Source organism: Electrona antarctica (assembly GCF_951216825.1).
Source record: "Electrona antarctica genome assembly, chromosome: 12".
Lineage (NCBI taxonomy): Eukaryota > Metazoa > Chordata > Actinopteri > Myctophiformes > Myctophidae > Electrona > Electrona antarctica.
This window is the reverse complement of record NC_136793.1, coordinates 52,383,993-52,398,176: the sequence shown is the minus strand read 5'-3', so window position 1 is coordinate 52,398,176 and position 14,184 is coordinate 52,383,993. Positions and strand designations below refer to the sequence as shown.

Here is a 14,184-nt window from a genome sequence, read left to right as displayed (position 1 = left end):
TCATTTGATTTGGGGGGGGGGGCGCAACTCTGGAAAAAAACAAGCCAAAGGTTGCGGCAAATAAGCAGACTTGGCAACCCTGGAGAGAGCACAACAATAGACAACTGGAAACATCTGCCAATCAATTAACCATGACACTTCTGTGAGTCACTCCCCCTGGCTCCACCCACAGCAGTCTTAGATTGAGTGAGTGTTCACAGAAATGCTGACACACACACACACCATTTTCAAAAAGGTTTCCGTCGTACAGTCTGTGCAACGGAAGTGCTGAAAATGAGCCAAAAGTAAAGTGGATACATCCCGCCTCCTCCTCACTTCCGGTTCATCTTTGCAGTCGCGCAAATTTGTCGTAGATTATTCTAAACATAATATAGCTTGATATTATATTTTAGAGGTATTTTAAGATATATTTTAGTTAACGGAAACAGATGGCAACTTCCTTTCTAGGCTTTTAGGAAGTGCAGTTCCAAACTCAATATAGCATTCAAAGATTGTGGAATAGTTGTCTGGCAACAGTGCAGGGTGTTGCTGAAACTCTACCCTGAGTAAATAAAGAACAAAACAAACAAACAAACATGTGACAAAGCATAATGAGATAATAAAAAGCATATATTTGAAAGATCTGCAAAAAAAAAAAAAAAACTGCATGTCAAATGGTAAATGTGCAATTTTCAGATTGTCTGGTCAAACCACTGATTGAATACAAATGGATGAGGACAGACAAGAGAAATAAAGACAGAGTTTCCCCGTTTCATAGTAGGATTTTATAGTAGGAGATTTAATTGCCGTTAAATCACTTTCAAAAAGTGCCCGTTTACTTATCTGTCAAGTTGTTAGGACAGTCAGTGTTCACTGTATTCCGTTTGTGAATTCCTAAGATCACCTTGAAGGTAGGTGTAGGGTGTAGGGAACACTTTCCCTACACCCTGTATGGTATTTCATGTTATTATACCACAAATGTCTTCATTTATTGATTTGTAACCCTGGCCCTGGAGTGAGTGTGTACAAAAAATTCTAAGAAGTTAAATTAATGAAGGATTTTACTTTGTACAAGTGCAATCTTTTTTTCTTTTTCTTTTTACGCCCACTTTCTTTCCCCCCCCCCCCCTCAGTGGCCACTGTCCTGTCTGGGCCACCAGAGTCTCTGAACCATCTGTGCTGGCCATCGGGTGGACGGGGCCCGGTCCATGTCTCACTTACACTCTGGCCAACCTAAAAATCCATCATTCGTATACATAAGTGTGCAAAGTGCCTCGGTCGGCACGTCAGATCCCCCTATCTCTGTCAGTGGTCAGTGTACCACCCTGCCATCAACAGCTGTAGACCCCTGACCCGACACACGCCAGCTGCCCCCCCCCCCCCCCCCCCCCCATCTGCCCTCCTCCCCGTCTAGAGCCCCCCCACCCCCCAATCAACACTGGCATATGTTCTCCCTGGAGCATACACCAACACACACAGAGACAGACGTTCTCTTCAAACACACACACACACACACACACACGTGCCCCGGCCGCTCTCTCTTCCTTAGGCCCAAAACACAAAACTACACATGTGCGCGGTGCGCGGTCGGGGACAGGCATGCATGCTTTGTGCACGTGCCGCCCACCATGAACAATAACGGACCACCAAAGACAGGCATTAAGACATGAACACAAGCACGCTCGCCTAATTATGCATATACTGTTTGTATGCGCGCACACACACGCGCATGCATACAGTTTGCCCACAAGCATGAATACACTAAATAAATACTGGGAATGCATACATCGATCCATCAACCTCACAGATTTACAGTATCCTTCAAGACACATAGATTTTCCATCCCCCCCCCCCCGTTCAAAACCAGTCAATGCTGCATTCCAAGCAGCCGTGGATTAGCCCGGGTTCCAATCACTGCTCTAAGGCAGCAGTGTTAGCTGATAATGGGATCACGGGCAGTGAAGAATGGAACTCCAGTGTGTGGTCTCCTCTCCCCTGCTAATCCTCATGGCAGCCTATTGACCATTATAGCCCCAGGCAAGGAGGGCTTTCCAGGCAGCGGCCAATCCGACCGGAGCCCGCTCGGCCGTGGCCCATTGTGTGTTGACAAAGAAGGGCTGCATCTTTAACCTTTCACCCCGGAAAACCTCCGCAACCTCCGGCGCAATCAGCCTTCCATCAAAATAACATACAGGCTCTTGTGCTCGCTCTCTCTCTCTCGCTCTCTCTCTCTCTCTCTCTCTCTCCCCATCTGAGGACGGGAATTCATACTCGATAAAACATTCACATGCATCCATGGTGGATGAATGGCGTACACCAGTTCGTCGCCGTCAAGTTGAAACCAAGTTGAAACCTCCATGTCCAAAACCAACACTTTTCAGGAAATGAAAAAAAAAACAACAACAGCCCGTGTTGCATTGTATCCAATGTATTATTTGGGTGACTAAATGTTAATAGTTAACGCAATGCATGCAAACCACTGATGCTTATATCCCAATTGCCACACGGAAGGTGCAGCTCTTATAAGAAGGAGCCATATGGTTGGGGTAGTTTGTGCATGAGGCCACAATGTACGAGGGGGGGGGGGATTATGTACATGCAACAGACTGTAACATTGAATGTACAGCAAATGCGCCAATACAGTCCCCTTCCTCCCCTAACTCACCCTCCCCTAAGTCAATACCCCCCCCAGTTGAGGAATCACTTCTCCTGTCCTTCTGCCTTTAACCCGGCATCTCTACATTTCATACACCCTCATAGTCCATCACTGTCCCGGGCGGCGCTTCCATCCCAGATGGCTGGGGTTCCGCATGGCCAGCGGAGGGGCACGCCACCCTGTTATGTGAGTAGGGCTGCCCGCCCCCCACCCCCCCCATACCTGCCAAGGCTGCCTCCCTGCCTGTATAGCGAACCCCCAGCTAGGCCCTGGCTCTTATCTCAACACAGAGACCCCAACCTCCATCTATCACATGTCACACTATAGGAGGTGGGTGGGTGGGTGGGGGGGGGGGGGTGCGTCACCAAGACAGGAAGGCAGAACAAGAGGGAGGGAGACGGATGGAGAAGGAAAAGTGGTAAGAGGAAGAGTGAGTGAGTGAGTGAGTGACTGACTGACTGACTGACTGACTGACTCAAGGCGGGGTGAGTGAGCAAGCAAGCGACTGACTGACTGACTCAGTGAGTAAGAAGGTAAAAGGAGTAAACAGTCAATCAAAGATGGAAGAGAGGCTCCCACCTTCCCTTCACTTCCCCTTGCTTGGACAATACAGTCAGCCCTCAGGTGACGTCACAACACTGCCCGATCAATCGAGCTCCGTTCCCCCGACTGTATGATTGATGGGAGGAAGTGGTGACCACAGATATATCATTGTTTCTCCCCCCCCCCCCCCCCCCCCCCCCCTACACTACAGGAACAAAATGACTCCTCTCTCTCTCTCTCTCTCCGCTATTGAGAGGTCAGAAAGGAGTGGAGCTCGAAGAAGCCCCCCCTGGGCACTCCTCAATCCACACCCCACAGAGACGAGTGACGGAGACGGCCAAGCATGACTCTAAGGAGTTTCAGTTTGCCGTGAAGGAGCAGATGGGGTTATAAAAGAAAGGAGAAAAAAAAATGAAAAAGTAGAAGGCAGAGACATTTCCACTGTTATATGTGACCAGCATTATGTTATGCTTTAGCTATTGAAAAATAGCAGATCTACAAGCTCGTAGCGCGCCACCGAGTGGCGCGCTACGAGCTTGTAGGTCTGCTATTTTCGAAAAATCGAAGAACGACTGACATTAGAAACATAGCTTTTTCAGAAAACTGTCAGGATGTAGAAGACATTGCCTGTTCCATTGGCACCACCAGGCAGGCTGAGTGGAGGGGCTTGTTAGTCCCATATGGGGGTCAATGTTGCCTCCGGTGGGTGTTAACGGGCCGCTGAGCCTGGGAGTAGTAGCGCTACCCAACACCAGGTCCCACAGGTACCCCTAAATCGCCCCCATTTACAACCATTCAGGAGCATGCGCCCGGAATAACAAAGGGGGCTGTAAACAGTCAAATCCTCGCTCGGTGTTTCCACTCTCAACCTGGAGTCCCTGGTCAAGAATAGGCAAATAAAAATCACACCTGTGTGAACTGAGTGGTGTAAGGTCTTATATAGCCTGTCTGACGTAATGAAATCATGTCTGACGTAATGAAATCACACCCGGGTGAACAGGGTGAACATAGCAACCATGCTCATTTTTTCTGCACTAACAAAGCCAGTTGTAGGAGTGGTTTACACCACTCAAAAACACTGACAAACAATTTACAAGATAAAGTGAAAAAAAAGATACTGTAGCATCTACAAGCTCACTGCATTGTGACTGTGAGCTTACAGATTTGCTATTTTCCCCATTTGCCATATGACAAACTATATAAGTGAAGGGCTTGGGAGATTAATTTAACTCGTACAAATGGATAGTCCAAAAAAGTGACAGCACAGTGAAAAACCAACCCGTCTCCATCCATCACGCTCTCACAAAGTTCAACCAGGTAAGGCAGGGGTTCTCAACCTTTTTGGCTGGGGACCCACGGAAATGCTTTGGCAATGTCTCGGGACCCCCGCCCCGCCCCCTCCCGACCCCCAATATAAATTGACTGCTACAATTTAGCTATTGAAAAATAGCAGATCTACAAGCTTGTAGGTCTGCTATTTTTGAAAAATCGTGAAATAAAAAAAAAATCTTATTTTTTATTTTATTTTTTTTTGAAAATAATTTGGGGACCCCCTAAAATAATTTGGCGACCCCCCCGAGGGGTCGCGACCCACGGGTTGAAAACCCCTGAGGTAAGGGACTGTGGATTCAGTCATAGTTCTTCAAACTGTTTTTGTGCCCACGGCACACCAAAAGGGAAAGTCAAAATCTCAAGGCACTCAAGTATTCATAGCACAAATTTGTGAGAGGGAAAATAATAAGATATTTAATAATTTGTGTGGGGAGGGAGGACGGTATACCATTTCCCTCTGTATTGGGAAATGATTGCACACAAAGTACTTTTTGTTTTTGTATACATTGCAATAAAAATGTGTGGTTGTCACAAACACCCAAGGCACACCTGAACTTGTCTTCTGGGAAGCACTGCGGTATAGATGGAATCTGATCGGTGGGGCCAAGACCAACTCACTCACTACCGCCTTGCGGCGGGTATTGCATATGACAGATTGTGGAGGAACTCGAGTGTTGGCTCCACAGGCTGCTCTGTGGCCATCCCTTTGACCCCTACAGCTGACCCATGACCCTGCTGTGTAACACCACACAGCACAATGTCTGCTCTGTCTTACCCAGCACTCCTAGCCAACCAAGCGCTGCGTGCGCTGCCTCCATGACACACGTGCACGCTCCCTCTGAGCGCAACTCAAGTTCAGAAAACATCCCCTGGTAGTCTATGAATTATTTGGTTTTGTACTTCTTCAAAGAAGTACAAAACCAATGTAATAATGAGAACTCAATTTAAAAAAATTGTAATCAAATAAAGCATGGATAAAAATGAAACAAATAAGACAGTTTGTCTGTGCAGGTCAGACAACAGAAAACACGACACCTCTGCACATAATGATTTCCTCCAAAACTGAGACTATACAATTTGCAGAAAAGCCCATATCTCTGTTCAACAGAAGCTGCCTAACTGTGCATATAAAGGCTCAGTGGTCCAAAAAAGGTGCTGCGGCCCACTTTCACGTCTCATGAGTCATGAATATATGTTATGCTAAACTAATGAGTGTATGTCTTTATCTGTCCTAATCCCGGCGAGGCAGTCGGGCAGAGGGTCAAGCTCTGGTCAGAGGCGGAGAGGGGCGAATGGGGGCTCTGTCACCATGACTTGACACGCTCAAAGGATCAACTTCCCTTTCATCATGCCAGGGGTCAGAGTTTTACTACCTTGGAGAGCTGGGTAGCGTACTGCACTGTGCAAACTCAGGGGCTAGCAAACCATCTGATAATAATCACCTAATAACACCAAGCGGATAATGCACCAGTGGGGACATCCGCCCCGTGCAGCGGAAAAGATGCTGTGTCACCGCGAATTAAGATATTGATAAGATATTGATTCATGAAAACCGTTTGTGGACAGTATCTGTGCGTGCGTGTGTGTGTGTGTGTGTGTGTGTGTGTGTGCGTGTGTGTGTGATCTGTCCCTGCGTGTATGTGCTTGTGCATTTGAGCACAAGTGTGATGAGGTAATGAGAAAGAGAGTTGTGGCTGGGAATTTAGAAAAATCCAAACAGTTTAACAGATTCCCGTTAAAAGCAGTCATAGTGCACAGGATTGTGTGTCTTTGCTGTTGACTGTGAAATTACTGTGGCGTCCATTCTGTCCCAAGTCTTCAATTTACTGTGTGGCTCTGCTCAAGATCAATGAAGACGGTCGGTCGAATTGTGCCTTAAAATCCAATTACAATTGAGAGGAACTACTCATGTCCCTGCCAAATAAGGACCTTTGCATTCAAAACATTGGCATATTTTGTATCCAATAGATCAGCTGGTGCACCGAAAGATCAGTTAGCATCCTATCTGGGTAATGTGGGTACGGTTGTGGCATTAAACCAACTGCAGAAACCTGACTTGGATGTTGTTGGGAGTAGGAGGTGGGAAGGATCTGAGGAATTTTATAATAAAACCACCACCTTTTGAAATAGTTGACACCTACACTTTACAGTACAAAGCCCCTCATGGGCTACTTTTACGTTTAGGACCTACTATTGGGAAGACGTCCCACGAGGACGGACTGCTCATTAAATAATAACCTATGCAACACCCTGTATTTCAACATTGAGCCATTCTTGAAAATGTCACTTTGGAGATTTTAATTTTAGGTAGATACAGTTGGAGGCCATCGATATTGTCCTTTTCTTTTTGCTGAGGTTTGCGTGATCTGCGCAAAAGGACAGTTAACCCATTTTGGGGCGGGAACCCCTTTTGGTGTTTTAAACATTATGTTATAATTTAGCTATTGAAAAATAGCAGATCTACAAGCTCATAGCGCGCCACCGAGTGGCGCGCTACGAGCTTGTAGGTCTGCTATTTTTGAAAAATCGTGAAAATATTTATTTCAGAAAACTGGAGGATTTAGAAGGATTTTTTTAAATTTTGAGGTCAGGCCTAAATGGGTCAAATAATAAGGGACAATATCGGTGGCACCCAACTGTATTTTAAGTTCAGTTGCTCCTCCTGCCTCCAACAACTGCATCTTTTCGTTCCGTAGAGATAGGGGACAGTTTCACAGCAAAGCCATTCCTTCTCTACATACCAAGTTCAGTGTTTTACAGCTGCCTGTAAACTCATCCTCCCAAATTCAAACTCAAATTGACGACGTTTATGGCTTCTGGCTGGCCTACGTGTTGAATATCACAGAGCCGCGACAAAAGTCCTGGCACCCCTCGGCTCGTAGATAAGGCAGCGTCACTGTACCAACTGTCCCCAAACAGTTACTGTATCTGCCTGCACCTCAAAATAGTGGTTTATGGCCGCCTCAGCCAACCGGCTGACCCGCCGACCAACCCCCGCCTGCATCTCAATACCAGCTGTTAATTGTTCATCCCTCCAGGTCATCGCTTTGGGCCGTATCAATGAACAAAACAACCCTGCGACCAACCTTGCTGCCGCTGCTGCCCTCAATGGTTCTCCTACCCTAGCTGTAGCTCATGGCTCAAGTGGAGGTTGTAAATACTTTCCTGGGTTACGTGGAGGTCAACAGAGACCATTATGGCTTAACCACTTCTTTAACCCTGGCGTCCCTATTTTTGGGGCATGTCGTTATAGGCAGAAATTTGGAAAGAAAGGAAAGAAAATAGACCATCTACAAGCTCACAGTGCGTCGCGTCGCCATGAGTTGTGAGCTTATTATAGATGGGCTTTGACTCTCACTTGACTCCAATCATGTCTCCCCTCGCTCTGCACTGTTTCCGGTCTCTCTAGTCTAGACTCTTACTTAAAAATAAAGCATAAAATGACAATTCTATAGTCTGTGTTGCTGTGATGGATAATGACAAAGATGACTAGAAGAATATGAATTAGCAGTATTAGCCACTCGTATAACATATACATATTAGAGGTGAATCTTCATCGCACCCACGCTTCAATTTCAATTCACCTGTTAACTATTGGATTCAAACCAAAATGAATAACTGCTATATAGGCCTAGCCTACTTATCGTGTAAATATTCACTCCTCACAAAGAAAACATATCCTTCTGCCGTGTATTATCTTTACAACTGCGCTGCCTATAATTAGATATAAATGTATAGGTAATAAATAACGTAGCCACTCACACCTTAGTGCTACTTTAACTCCAAGTGTGTGATATGAGACTCAGGGATCTCAGATATGACCCTTCCTTACTAGCTCACACGCATCACATTGCGGCATACGTACATAGGCATTAAACATCTCGGCGATCAGCGAATGTCTTCTTTGCCGACAAGGCAAGTATCTGCCAATATTACCGATTACAAAGTTGGCTAACATACATCATGTCAGCGTATGTTCAAATGGCAGACCTTTGATTTGGGTTTTTTTTTTTTTTTTAACTCTTCATTGACAAACCCCATAATGATACCGCCTTAAGTCAATGAAATATTTAGAAGGTTAAGATTATTAGGATAAATTGCTCGACTCATATTTTGTGGGGGTAACGTTGCAGGATGACTGCACTGACACCGTGTCTTTGCTCTGCGTCGCTTTGTGAGATGTTTCGGTCGCGCTTCAAACAGACCACACAGTGTCTGCCATGGCTTCATCTGATTATCTGCTTCTCCTCTTCATCATGACAGAGATGACCAGTGGAATGCCTGTTGCCAGGAAACAAGAGTTCCAGGTCGCAGGGACAGGATGGAGGGGACCTTGGACACTCACTCTCTCCCCTCCCTCCCTCCCTCCCCCCATCTCACACACACACACACACACACACACACACACACACACACACACACACACACACACACACACACACACACACACACACACACACACACACACACACACACACACACACACACACACACACACACACACACACACACACACACACACACACACACACACACACACACACACACACACACACACACACACACACACACGAGAAAGAACAGGGGGTATCTTATCTAGTTATTGAGATATCAGTGGTCTAGTTTGCGAGTGAAATGGTAAATGTACTGCATTTATATAGCACGGATTCTAGTCTTCCAAGCACTCAAGGAAGGCACTAACAATTAGTATGTAACGATCAACCACCACCAGTAGAAAAATATTTGTTTTTCTGTTAGACAAATGATTTGTCACTAGATGAAAAGTTTAATTTAAAAGTGATTATTTGAGACTCCAATACTGAATGTTAAACATTTATGACAAAATGGTGCTGTTGAATATAAATGTATTTATTTTTATTCCACAATAAATACAAATGTAGGTATTATTTTAATTGTGAATCATACCCAATTCAACTTTTGGGTACATACATAACAGACCCCATATATTTGTACATTCATATTAATTAGATTCTTGTTTTGAAACATTTTATTTTTATATTGAAAAATATATTTTTCTTAAATTATTACTTAAGCTGTCATCCAGAATAAAATAGATTTATGATGATTCAATTGTTTTGGTTTTAATTTTAATAAACTTGGAATGTTCTTTATATTATTTTATATAAAATGTTTGTGCTTTTCTTTAGACCGTAACATCGGTCAGGTTCAAATGATTGAGGTTAAGTCTTCTCATTTCTGCCCATACAGTATTTATTTGATTTAAAGAACAAAGATCAATGGAATAAATAGGTTTTAATGTAACGTCTGTTTTGAGTATTAATTGATTATAAAAAGTCATTTTATAATGTGTTTCCCTTGCACTTTAGTCATAATGGTTTTAATGTTGTGTGTGAAGCAGTTTGAATTCCGTTGATTCAATGTAGGCTATACAAATAAACTCGCCTTGCAAAAAAAACGAGAATAGAGAATTTAAAATATGGCAGATGCCTCTATTTGTTTGTAAGATATCAATTGATTTCACAAACATGTTTTTAAACTGCTTCATTTACATCTCAAACAAGAGGCAGTGTCTCACCTTTCCCATAGATTTTTTTTAGATGGATGATTTCTTTTTTTAAATATCTTCTAAACTGTTTACCTTAAGGTTGGTTGTATAGTTTGTGAGACAACAATTGTTTATGCACAATATATAATGTGTTCTTTTCATGCATGTTCCGCTTTCAAACCAGTTAGAAGTCATGCATTTTAAACGGGGAGTGGGGAGACGTAAGGTCCAGGTCCTTGTCATTGTGTCTGTTGACACAGATTGTGAGATAAGAGATATAGGAGTTTAAGATGGAGTCAAAGTTAAGGAGATCGTGATGGATCACATCTGCCTGCTTGTGACCCCCCCCCCCCCCCCCCCCACTCTGCTTTACCCCACCTCCCCTACTGTACTCCTGAATCATCATTCACCGGCACTGCAGGGGTCGCATCCTGCCTTGCCTCCCATCCCCACCCACCCACGACACTAGCAACCCTCCCCAGGGAAAAGAGAAGGCATACAGAGAGACGCCTTGCCCACCCCCCCAACACCAAAACCCTTCCATGGTGCAGAGAGCTGTGAGGCTGACAAAGCACTTTCTTTCATTTGATCTGTTAAAGCTGCCCTGCTTAGGCACCAGCCCTAAGGGCCAAAGAAGCCACCCCAACATTTTTCCTTTTCCTTTTTTTTTTGCTGAGCACAATTACATTTTTTTTTAAAGGCATTTCATTGACCTGCAGGGGACAAAAAGACAAATTCTTGGCACATGGTCAATTCTGGAATCAATGAAAATTGAGTTTCTTCTTCAAATCTGTTTAGGGATAAGGCCAGCAATTACAGATAAGCTGTAAACCTGCCTGTATACACAATGTGAAAACATGGTGAAAATCCAAGTCAATGGTAGACCATTTCGCAAAATAGTTAAAAAATCGTGCTGTAAAGTGGTAAATGCTCAAGGAGTCAAAATGGTTGTAAAACATTTAGAAATGTAATTTTTTTAAGAGTAAAAAGGGTAGGCATAATTAGCCTAAATGTTCTTAGTTGGCTAATTCATGCACTTTTTTCATTTAAAACTGGAAGTATTTTAGCAATTCAGTCTAATTACAATTTATTTGACAGTTCTATGACTTAACTGAATCTAATTAGGCATTATGGGGCAAAGTGTTTCATTGAATTAGGTTAAACATAAACACAGGGCCTACCAATTGAAAAGTGTTTTACAGGATTTAGCCTAGCTATAATAGGGTGTTGTTAAATTCAAGGACTGCATAATTGATAGCACACACATATACATATATATATATATATATATATATATATATATATATACACACACACACACACACACACACACACACACACACACACACACACAATGTATTCTTATTATTAAAGATAATTAGTTATGTAGCCTAATGTTAGAATTAACACGAAATAATCAATGCCAGATAGCCTTTACAACACACACATTTCGATTATTATGACAACTGGTTAGAATTGGGCTATATAGCCAAACATGCAAAACGAAAATATCAAGCCGATATCTGTCAGTGTATAAGCAATAGGCATCACCTCTGTTCATACTTGAATAGAAAGCTTTGCTTGCTTGCAACCTGTTTCAAACAGGCTTTCTTGCACGGTTAAAGGAATTTTAATCTTGGAAATGTCAATAAATCTTCACACACCCACATGGGGGCACACGATATGGGACTGGCGCCTGCATGAGAGGGAGACATGTCCTTCTGAGGCAAAAGAAAGCAACGGAGCCCTGTTTTTAGCTGTTGTGACCTGTCAATGGGATTTGCATGAAAATTAAAAAAGGGGGAAAGAAAAAAAAATGCTTTGTGACAAAAGTCAAATTGATGACCAGCCTATACAGAAAAATGTCGGAAGACTTGCCAGCATGGTGATCAACCCCCCTTTGATGTATTAGCAACACATTAATCACACATCAGCGTGGAGAAAATATGAGGCCACTTTGTATCCATATATCAGACACACATTATTATAGACTAGGCTACAGTATTACCAATCGGAAGAAACAGTGCGGGAGCTTTGGGGTAATTTAAATACAGTTCTATCGATTGAACCGGAATCTTTTCATGATTCATCCTCGTTTGGGGTTTTTTTGGGGCCGTCTTCGTTTCCATCTTTTCCATCTATTGTGTATAGTGCAATATAGCCAACAACACTCACCGGATTTGGTGACTAAAACCTAATAGCTTCAGGGCGTTCTCCAAGTTCAAAAGTTCACTTTTTACGATCTCTCCCCAAAGCCCGCTGACTACCCCACGTCCAAATAAAAACATTCCTACCTCTCCGTTCCCTTCCCAGCAAACTCAACTCAACTCCTCCAACCAACCAAACCAAACCAAACCCAACACATCACATCACATCACAGTGTATGGGAAATAAAACACATCACAAGAGAAAGGCCACCATGCCATGATGAACCTTAAACCACCAAACAAACAACCATTGACTTCCGCAGGTCTTTGATCGAACACAAGGCCATGCATTTCAACGTGGTGGTAACCCCATGTATGAGTCTTACGACAATGTCTAATGTCTTTAACATCTTTCATTTTAAAAGCTATAGTTTTGCCATTTTCATATCGTTTGAATTAATTAATGTCATCCTTGTTCTTCGCCAGGGGGGGCGGGCGTTAATGTGTCGCACACACACACACACACACACAGAGAGAGAGACCCCTGTAGTGATGCTGCGGGGCAATGTATGGCTAATTATACACACATCTCAATTAAATCACTTATTAATTAACCTTATTAACAGAAAGGCACGAAAAAGGCATGTGGGAACTTCGATACGGGTCGGGTGGGTGAAAAAAAACAACCTAAAACCACGCTACCTATAATCAATGTTTATTTACCTAGCCTTCTAGCAGCTAAACCTAACGGCTACCCCCGCTACTAAGGTCATTTAAAGCTTTAATTTATAGCCCAAAAATACACTCCATCACTCCGCAGCAGGGGTGTCGCTTGCAGAAAAAGAACCGAGCTTTAGTATACACGCCAACAGGCTCGGTTGGTTCTTTTCCGCAAGCGACACCTACCTACCTACAAAATTAAAAGATGCACGTTACAAAAATATATATAGGCTGTTGTTTTTGCAGTTGCACCTACCGCTGCTCACGGACTTCGCATTGTTTCGTTCCGGGTACTCGAACCCGTTCGCCGCCCTCTTCTCTATCTCCATTCTCCTTCAGTCTTCATGGGCCGCCGCAAGAACCGCACTCTTCTATCTGTTGTTGTTGTTGTTGTTGTTGTTGACGTCTTGCTGTTGCAGCGGTAAATGTTAACGTAAAAAAAAAAAGCCCGCTGGAATGGAAATATGCAGCCGCCGTGTGATGATTCTTTCTGTCCCCGTTGGCCGTTCAGTTTGCTCGCTCGCTCACTGGGTGAACCAACCGCGGCCCCATGCTTACTGATGTCAGCCCAGCGGGGGGGATAACAGTCTATGATCCACACCCCCAGAAGCCCCCCCACCCAACAACACACACACACACACACACATTACGCAATGCTGCAGGCAGGCAGGCAGTGAGGCAGGCATTCTGGGGTATCACGGGGTCCGTTTGACTGGAATGCTCACATTGATTATTATGCAGTTTTATTTGTAGGCCTAGTTGGAAAAAGGAAGGTGGCACCGCATGTATTTATTATTTTATTTTATTTTATCCAGATAGGCCTATGTTTTAGTGACTATTAACGTGCTAAAATAAACGTACAGTAGTGCCTATATTGGTTACTTTTGTTAAATCAACATTTTAGCTATATTAATTAATTATATAATATTCATTTTTAGGGAATGGGAGTGGAAATGTGTGCTCCTCAGAGCGCAGATATGCACCAGGCCAGGTTACCTGTTGTGTGTTGTGTTGAGACCTGTTATAGCACCACCATGAGGCCCGATTTGAAACATTTGAGGTGCATATCCTGGTCTACTCCAAGGACTGTCTAAAGAGGACGAGACGCGAAGACCGTACGGGCGACGCCATGTTGCTCCATGGTGCTCCATGGAAGGAAAGAAACATGCGCAGTTGAGACCAAGGAAGCTGAACGCGGAAGTGTTGGCTGTGCGGCGTGTGCGCATGTTTCTTTCCTTCCATGGAGCAACATGGCGTCGCCCGTACGGTCTTCGCGTCTC

At 43.9% G+C, this 14,184-nt stretch overlaps 1 protein-coding gene across 1 annotated transcript in view; it reads right to left on the bottom strand.

Moving 5' to 3' along the window:
- nr6a1a (nuclear receptor subfamily 6, group A, member 1a) overlaps positions 1-13,410 on the bottom strand; it is a 103,153-nt gene extending 89,743 nt beyond the window's left edge. The window contains exon 1 of the mRNA XM_079515476.1: positions 13,161-13,410. Coding sequence (XP_079371602.1) covers positions 13,161-13,233 — 73 coding nt within the window. The 5' untranslated portion in view covers positions 13,234-13,410. The remainder of the gene's footprint in view (positions 1-13,160) is intronic.
- Between the last annotated feature and the right edge of the window lie 774 nt (positions 13,411-14,184).